Source organism: Brachionichthys hirsutus, chromosome 24, assembly GCF_040956055.1.
Source record: "Brachionichthys hirsutus isolate HB-005 chromosome 24, CSIRO-AGI_Bhir_v1, whole genome shotgun sequence".
Taxonomy (NCBI): Eukaryota; Metazoa; Chordata; class Actinopteri; order Lophiiformes; family Brachionichthyidae; genus Brachionichthys; species Brachionichthys hirsutus.
This window is the reverse complement of record NC_090920.1, coordinates 1,060,275-1,068,540: the sequence shown is the minus strand read 5'-3', so window position 1 is coordinate 1,068,540 and position 8,266 is coordinate 1,060,275. Positions and strand designations below refer to the sequence as shown.

General features: G+C 54.8%; 1 protein-coding gene across 1 annotated transcript in view; it reads left to right on the top strand.

Annotated features, from left to right (window-relative positions):
• The window catches only part of LOC137912224 (kalirin-like), a 14,794-nt gene extending 7,254 nt beyond the window's left edge, over positions 1-7,540 (top strand). The window contains exons 27-49 of the mRNA XM_068756573.1: positions 100-211; positions 291-481; positions 627-728; positions 810-964; positions 1,107-1,209; positions 1,971-2,132; positions 2,221-2,446; positions 3,536-3,589; positions 3,675-3,778; positions 3,848-3,976; positions 4,080-4,193; positions 4,338-4,408; positions 4,491-4,557; positions 4,647-4,750; positions 4,848-4,917; positions 5,024-5,110; positions 5,220-5,312; positions 5,404-5,454; positions 5,727-5,804; positions 5,892-6,077; positions 6,156-6,327; positions 6,408-6,553; positions 6,632-7,540. Of these exons, the coding sequence (XP_068612674.1) occupies positions 100-211; positions 291-481; positions 627-728; positions 810-964; positions 1,107-1,209; positions 1,971-2,132; positions 2,221-2,446; positions 3,536-3,589; positions 3,675-3,778; positions 3,848-3,976; positions 4,080-4,193; positions 4,338-4,408; positions 4,491-4,557; positions 4,647-4,750; positions 4,848-4,917; positions 5,024-5,110; positions 5,220-5,312; positions 5,404-5,454; positions 5,727-5,804; positions 5,892-6,077; positions 6,156-6,327; positions 6,408-6,553; positions 6,632-6,817 (2,763 nt within the window). The 3' untranslated portion in view covers positions 6,818-7,540. The remainder of the gene's footprint in view (positions 1-99; positions 212-290; positions 482-626; positions 729-809; positions 965-1,106; positions 1,210-1,970; positions 2,133-2,220; positions 2,447-3,535; positions 3,590-3,674; positions 3,779-3,847; positions 3,977-4,079; positions 4,194-4,337; positions 4,409-4,490; positions 4,558-4,646; positions 4,751-4,847; positions 4,918-5,023; positions 5,111-5,219; positions 5,313-5,403; positions 5,455-5,726; positions 5,805-5,891; positions 6,078-6,155; positions 6,328-6,407; positions 6,554-6,631) is intronic.
• The last annotated feature ends 726 nt before the right edge of the window (positions 7,541-8,266 follow it).

Genomic DNA, 8,266 nt, shown 5'->3' with positions numbered 1-8,266 from the left:
ACCAAGTACCAGCTGCTGCTCAAAGTCGGTTGCGTTTCATTACCGAAGAAAAGGTTGCACGACGTTGGGGGGGATAACCGAGGGTCTGCCTGTTCGCAGGAGCTGCTGGCGTGTTGCGAGGAGGGCAAAGGCGAGATCAAAGAAGGCCTGGACGTCATGCTGAGTGTCCCCAAGAGAGCAAACGATGCTATGCATGTTAGCATGCTGGAAGGTACGACGTGAAATACTCGTCACGCATCCCGGAAAAGATGAGCGAAATGAAACCCCCCCCGACCTCGCCGTGTCGCCAGGTCTGGAGGAGGGTCTGGAGGTGCAGGGGGAGCTCCTCCTCCAGGACTCCTTCCTGGTTTGGGAGCCGAAGTCCCTGATCAGAAAGGGGCGGGACCGACACCTGTTCCTGTTTGAGCTGTCCCTCATCTTCAGCAAGGAGATCAAAGATTCGTCCGGGCGGACCAAATACCTCTACAAGAGCAGGCTGAGGGTAAGACGCGTTCAGGAAGTAGGGGCGGGTCTTCAGACGCCTTTTCCTGTCTCACGCTCGGGTCACGTGACGCCTTTTCCTGTCTCACGCTCGGGTCACGTGACGCCTTTTCCTGTCTCACGCTCGTGTCACGTGACGCCTTCAGACCTCAGAGCTCGGCGTGACGGAGCACATCGAGGGGGATCCCTGCAAGTTCGCTCTGTGGGTTGGACGAACGCCGACGTCCGACAACAAAACAGTCCTGAAGGTATCTGTGACCCCGCCCCCCCACCCCCCGACGCCGGTAACACCCATCTAGTGAAACTTCCCTGATCCGCCCCCTCCCCAGGCGTCATCGTTGGAGCTGAAGCAGGAGTGGGTCCGCAGCATTCGGCAGGTGATTCAGGAGAGGCGGGGCCACCTGCGGGGGGCGCTGCGGGAGCCCATCCCCCTCCCCAAGACGCCAAACCCCACCCTGGGGCGCCAGCGTAGCATCAGTCGCAGGTCAGCGCAGATTACACAAGTAAAAAGTAACCGTCCCAAAAACACTGCAGTATAAAAATGCCCATACACTTTTGGCCACGCCCCTCGTGTGACATCAATAAGCGTGGAAAAAGTGAGCGGCCCGTCTGTCTGTGCCTCTCAGGGACACGAGCGAGGACGCTGACAGTCTGGGGGACGCCAGCAGCCAGCCGGACACCGTGTCCATCGCCTCGAGGACGTCTCAGAACACGGCAGACAGCGACAAGGTACACAACCCCCCCCCACACACACACACACACTGTATCCAGAGGGGTGTGTCGTACGGTCTCGTGACCTCAGCGCTGGCTGCAGCTGTGTGAGGGAGTTTCCTCCATTCTTCTTCAGACTCTCGCTCTCTCCTCTGCTCTCCTGACGAGGTACGTTTGATTTTGGGTTTTTTTTGTTTGCTTTTTTTTGTCCTGTAGCTGCTGCTGTTTCGTCCGGGGGTCATTGCTTTGCTCCGTGACCTCTGACCCTTGAATTCCACCGAGTTGTTTGGGCATAATGAGATTGAAATTGGAGCTTGCTGTATGTCGGTGCTTTATTACGGTAATAAACCCTGATTGGCGGTGTAATAACAGGCTAATAGCAAGTTGTGGAGGTCGACCCCTTCGTGGTGTCGCCGAGCATGAATTTAAAGCTAATCTGTGAACTGGGCGTGTTTCTATTCAACACGTGTGTGATGCTCGCTGGGCTGAGCAGCTGCTCACATCTGGGCTCAATCTGGCCCGGGAACACACCCCCCCCCCTGCTGTGATTGGTCGGAGCCTCGATTTACAAACTGCTGCAGGAAAATTGAATTAATCCGGTCTCGAATTAGAACCCGGACATAATGGCCTCTTTTATTCCGTTGTTTTATTTCGTACCATCATCTTAAAAGATAAACACGAACGAGCTGATCTGTCCTCGTCTTATTGACGCTTCTCATTCGCTCGCTGTGATTTTATCGTTTATCGTGTTTCCACTTTATGACGTCCCACGTCCCCAGCTGTCAGGGGGCTGCGAGCTAGTGGTGGTCCTGTTGGACTTCTCCCCCGGGGGGCCCGGCGAGCTCAGCGTGCGCTGCGGCCAGACGGTGGAGCTGGTGGAGCGCTCGGCCGAACGGCCCGGGTGGGGTTTGGTCAGAACGACGGATCAAACGCCCCAGCAGGTGATCGATCTAAATTGTTAGAAATGAAAACCAACATTCCTAAAAAAACGGGAACTCACCGCTCTGCCGACCCCCCCCCCCCCCACAGGAGGGCTTGCTGCCGATGAGCGCCCTCTGCCTGTCACACTCACACAGTGCAACCGACATGGAGGGGCTGGTCCCGGCTTCCACCGCCACATCCTCGACGTGCACCACCACCTCCTCCTCCTCCTCCTGCAACTCCTCCACCACCACCACCACCACCACCTCCTCCTCCTCCTCCTCCTCCTCCTCCAACAGCTGCAACTCGAGCTCCACTTTAAGCGCTGGGAAGGGTGAGTACCGGGAAGACTTTAAACATCCTCAGCAGCGGGTTCACGGCTCAAAAAATAAAGCCCGTGTTTGACTCGTTTGGTTTTATTGGACTTTTTTTTTTTTTTACAGTTTTTTTATTTATTTATTTACGGGTTATTTATTTTTTACATTCATTTCTTGTCCACACTATACATGTTACAGGATTTTAATTTGTTCTACATTATTATACAAGTTAAAGTTTTCCGGTATTTTTAGATGTTTTCATTTTCGCCACTTTAAGTTAATATTTATACACTCGGCAGCCTTTCATGTTATCGTCTTCTGTTATTTCATGAACTTAGTGAATCAATTCTTATAGGTTAGCCACTCCCCCCACTCTGTCTAGCCCCGCCCCCCCCCCCCCAGCTCCACCTCCTCCAGCCTCTGACAGGAGTTTCTCAGCCTGCTGCTTCTCAGGGCTGCGGAGGGACAAACGCTCCGCGTCTTCATGTCACGTCTCGTTTTTGCTTTCCTCCCGAACGGGCCGACGTTAGAGAATGCGTCGAGGCCGAGGGACCCGCTGGGATTGGTCCTCCGTGTGGGACTGGATCGTTAAACAGGGACGGGGCGAGCAAGGTGGGTCGAGAGGCGAAGGGAAGGCGGCCGCCGGCGACAGAACGAGCGTCGGGTTGTTACAGGAGCCTAATGGTTATGTGAGAACGCCACCAGTGTGTGTGGGAATATCGTGGCGAACAGGACGTGCAGGTTTTTTTTTTAATCCGTCATACGTGCCACGCCCGCTCACAGTGCACCGCAAAGCGTATTATTCCATGACCTCTCACCCTCTGGCAGCGTCTCTTCCGATTAAGTTATACCAGCAGTGTAAGAATACGTTGTAGTCCTGCATTTCAAAATGTATTTGAGTACATCAGTAATACTAGCAAAGTTGTAAAACTCTTTTAAACTCGCATGAGATCAATCTGATTTCCCCTGGAGACGTGATTGCACTGCGCGAGCGTCCTTCCCGAGTGCTTAATTGCTTTCCGCCTCATGTTTACACGCCTTTGGGCTCAGGCGGTTCCGGGTTCCACTCCTGCAGTCGGACTTTCTGTTTCTCTCTCTCTCTGCAGAATCCAATCTGTTCGCCTCTGACGGCTCGGGGCTCCAGAATCAGACCGGCCAAAGTGAGACGATAATCATCAGTAGATTTTACTCACCGTGAACGCATCGTCACGCCGTCCACGCCCTCCTTGTCTCCTTCGCCTATAGGTGCCACCTCCCCAACAGTGTTTGGCGTAAGCGGGGCTCCGGGGGCCCCCGCTGGCTCTCCGGGGCCGAAACGCGGCGTCTCTGCAACAGGAAACACCTTAAAGGTAAGAACCGGCGGCACAGAAGCAGGTCAGGGTGAAGAGGCCACGCCTCAAAGGTGTGTTTGATCGCAGCGCTGGCTCACCAGTCCCGTCCGAAGGCTGAGTCAGGGAAAAGCCGACCAGAAGAAGCCTCCAATCAGAGCCAGGAGACGGGAGAACAGGGCGGAGCCGACCGCGCCGCCAACGGGCAACGCTCAGACGGTACACACGCACACACACACACGCACACACACACACACGCGCACGCACGGACACACACAGGATGATCACGCAAAAGATGGAGGAGTAGTTTGCGTTTCTGCAGAAGGTGAGAAAGGAGGAGGCGGCACAGAGTGGAGGGGAGGAGGAGCCTGAGGAAGAAAGCCACACCCCCTTACCGCCTCCCATGCAGATCATCAACGACCCAAACAACCCGGAGGTAAAAAAAATAATATCTGTAATTAGAATTCCCACAGATTATTATAAAATATATATATTCTGGTTTTATTATCTTAAAGGTTAGCTAGACTAGCGTGAAGCTAATATGCAGGATAAAGACGCGTTTCTTTGTCTCTCCCTTCAGGCCATGGACTCAGATCAAGGCTCCAACGAGTCGGACACCGAGCAGAGAAATAAAGCACTGAGAGGACGAATGTAAGACACCACCGTCCTAAAGACGGGACGGTCCGTGCGAATATCAAAGGACTTCCAGTGAACCTTTGGTCCGTGTGTGCAGGTTTGTGGTTAATGAGATGATCCAATCGGAGAAGGACTACGTGAAGGACCTGGGCGTGATTGCGGAGGTGAGTCCGGAGGCCCGTGCGAGTTTTCGATCGATCCGATCAAAGGCTTCGGAGGTCAAACGATGACGGGGGACGTCTGCGTCCATCAGGGCTTCATGTCCAGGCTGGAGGTCAGAGGGATTCCGGAAGACATGAGAGGAAAGGACAAGATCGTCTTCGGCAACATCCAACAGATCTACGACTGGCACCGCGAGTCAGTCGCGCGCGCACGCACACACACACACACACACACACACACACACACACACACACTGCCGCTGCTGCTCACCTCACACGCCGTTTCATTCCAGCTTCTTCCTGGTGGAGTTGGAACGCTGCGTTCAGAATCACGACCTGCTGGCCGACCTCTTCATCAGACACGTGAGCCGTTAGCGATGACTCAAAATGACCACGAGTCGATGCAGGAAATACCAACAGGCCATTTTAAACGGACGCTTGTGTGTGTGTGTGTGCGTGCGTGCCACAGGAGCGGCGTCTTCACATGTACGTGGTTTACTGTCAGAACAAGCCGAGGTCAGAGTTCATCGTCATCGAGTACGAGAACTTCTTCGAGGTGACGCATCGCTTCGACTCGTCTCCTTTCACGATGCGTTATTTTAACTTCCCAGCGACCCCCCCCCCCCCCGACAAAGCTCAGAATTCCTTTCTCCGTCCGCCTCCAGGAGATCCAGCACGAGATCAGCTGCAGGATGTCGATCAGTGATTATCTGATCAAACCCATCCAGAGGATCACCAAGTACCAGCTGCTGCTAAAGGTCGAGCTAACGCGGGTTAACATGCGACCCCTCGAGCCCTGGCGACACAAACATCAAACGTCTTCATCCCCTTTTTTTCCCCCCCCCGCAGGATTTTCTCAAATATACGTCCAAAGCAGGACTCGACTGTGAAGAGATGGAGGTGAGTTGGGTTCAGGTGTGCGTCTCCTGGCGTCTTTTTTTAAAAACCGCAGCAAATAAAGCGTCAAGTTTTGCGGATTGAAATACCTCCGCTGCCTCTGGGGGGCAGCGAAGGGCGCTCGCGGCTGAGACTACTTCAGCTCACGGGGCTTTTAAGGCAGCAGTTCGATGGCAAGAGGCTGGCGTTGTCATGGTGACGGCGATGTCGAGCGGTTTACGTAGCACGGCGGCGCCGAAACGATAAGATTTAACCGCTTTCCGTTTCCCGAACAGAAAGCGGTGGAGCTGATGTCGCTGGTGCCGAAGCGCTGCAACGACATGATGAACCTGGGGCGCCTGCAGGGATACGAGGTGCACCTGTCTGAAACAGAAACAGAGTCCCCGCCCCCGCCCCCGCCACTCGAGTCGCTCACCTGTCCTTCCGTCCTCGACCTCCAGGGGAAGCTGATGTCTCAGGGGAAGCTCCTGCAGCAGGAGACCTTCTGCGTTTGGGAGCAGGACGGCGGCGTCCTGTCTCGCAGCAAGGAGCGCAGGGTCTTCCTGTTCGAGCACGTCGCCATTTTCAGCGAGCTGCTGCGCAAAGGTTCCAACAACCCGGGGTACCAGTTCAAGAGCAGCATCAAGGTCAGGCGAGCGCGCGGGCGGGCGGGCGGACGTCGGGCGGGTTTACTCCGGGAGTAACGGTCCTTGGCGTTCCATCAGGTGAGCTACCTGGCGATGCAGGACAACGTGGACGGAGACCCCTGTAAGTTTGTGCTGTGGTCCCGCGGCTCGGCGGAGCGCTTCACGCTGCAGGCGTCCTCCCCCAGCATCAAGACGACCTGGGTGGAGACCGTCGCCACCCTGCTGGACGCCCAGAACAACTTCCTGTCAGGTGAGCGTGCGTTCATACTCACTAAATCGTTTCATGAAGCCCCCCCCCCCCACCCCCTGATCCCGGTTCCGTGTCCGCAGCGCTTCAGTCGCCCATCGAGTACCAGAGGAAGGAGGGAGGATTCTCTGTGAACCGCCCTCTGTCGTCAGGGCGACCGCCTTCAGTCCCACCAACGCCCAATGGCCACGCCCCCCGGCCTCGTCTCGACAGCGAGCAGGAGGACCAGGTTCGGATCCCTCCTCCTTTATCTTAATTCCCGGACAAGCGACGAGTTTTGGTGACCTCTGACCCCCCCCCCCCTCAGGAGCTGGTGCAGGTGCTGCAGGACTTCGCGGCGGTGCGGGAGGACGAGATCTCCGTGTTTCGGGGGGAGAAGGTTCAGATCCTGGCGTCCAACCAGCAGGGTCAGAGTCTGGTGTACCGACCGGCCAACAGCGACTCGCCGGCCGCCGAGGGCTGGGTGCCGCGTAGCGTGCTCAGAACACACTGACACGCCCGGAAACACGCCCGACAGCCGGGTCCGGTTTAGCCCGACGACACACACACCGACCTACAGTACTGCAAGCTAACAGGGCTAAAGGCGCGTTGGGCCGCCCCGCGGGAGGCGGAGCCTTACGACGTTTGTCCGCTGGGATTCAGTTCTAAAAGGTCCGACCGTCCCGAAGGCGTTTCCTAACACACTTTAAGCCCTGATTATCTACCAGTATTAAAGGGTTAAACGCACGCGCGCATGCGCAGCGGCTACTGTTAATATCCTCCCTACTTCCTACTTCCTGGTGCTTCAACATTCACCCGCCTGTCTTCGCCTCGTCCAATCAGACGACGCCGTCAGGTTGGCCTCCAGTTTACTGCCCAGAGCAACCGATCACATTCTGATGACAGCGTGTACACACCACCATCATCATCATCACCACCACCAACAACAGACTGTGATTCCAGGAAACAATAGTTGCCTAGCAACAACAGACAATTGTCAAAAAGAAAAAAAACATTAAAAAAGGTTCCTGGAAGAGAAGAGGTGAGAAGACCCGACAGCCAATCAGAACTGAGCTCTCCGTGTGTCATCCTGTTAATAGTGTGTATAAAACGGACTGAGGACACACACTCCACACACACACACACACACACACACACACAACACCGCAATGATAAAGATGAATAATTAAGATAATTAAGAATTATAGAATCTGTTTTTCACCTGAATAGAAAAGAACCGTTTGTCATATTAAATGTTTGTGTGTCAGAGAGGCGTGTGTGTGTGTGTTAGCGACGCCGTCCTGTGTGTGTGTGTGTGCGTCTTTGACTGTGTGTGAGTGTGTTTTTTCCCCCACGGACAGTGTAGCGTCGCCGTGTGTTTGTGGTGACACCCGTCCTTTTTAGTCAACGAGAGCTGCCCCCCCCCTCTGGCTATGCATTTCTTGTTTCTGTACATAGACCAGACCTCCACAACCCCCCTCTCTCTCTACATCTTAGTCTCTCTCTCTTTCTGGTTTCTCTGGTGCCATTCTCAGACAACACCCCGGTCCTTAAGGAGCTACAGGAGGGAATGTCAGGAAGTAGTGCACGACAGGAGGGGATGTCTGGAAGTAGTGCACGACAGGAGGGGATGTCAGGAAGTAGTGCACTACAGGAGGGGATATCAGGAAGTAGTGCTCTACAGGAAGGCATGTCAGGAAGTAGTGTTCTACAGGAGGGGATATCAGGAAGTAGTGCTCTACAGGAGGGGATGTCTGGAAGTAGTGCACGACAGGAGGGGATGTCAGGAAGTAGTGCTCTACAGGAGGGGATGTCTGGAAGTAGTGCACGACAGGAGGGGATGTCAGGAAGTAGTGCACTACAGGAGGGGATATCAGGAAGTAGTGCTCTACAGGAGGGGATGTCTGGAAGTAGTGCACGACAGGAGGGGATGTCAGGAAGTAGTGCACTACAGGAGGGGATA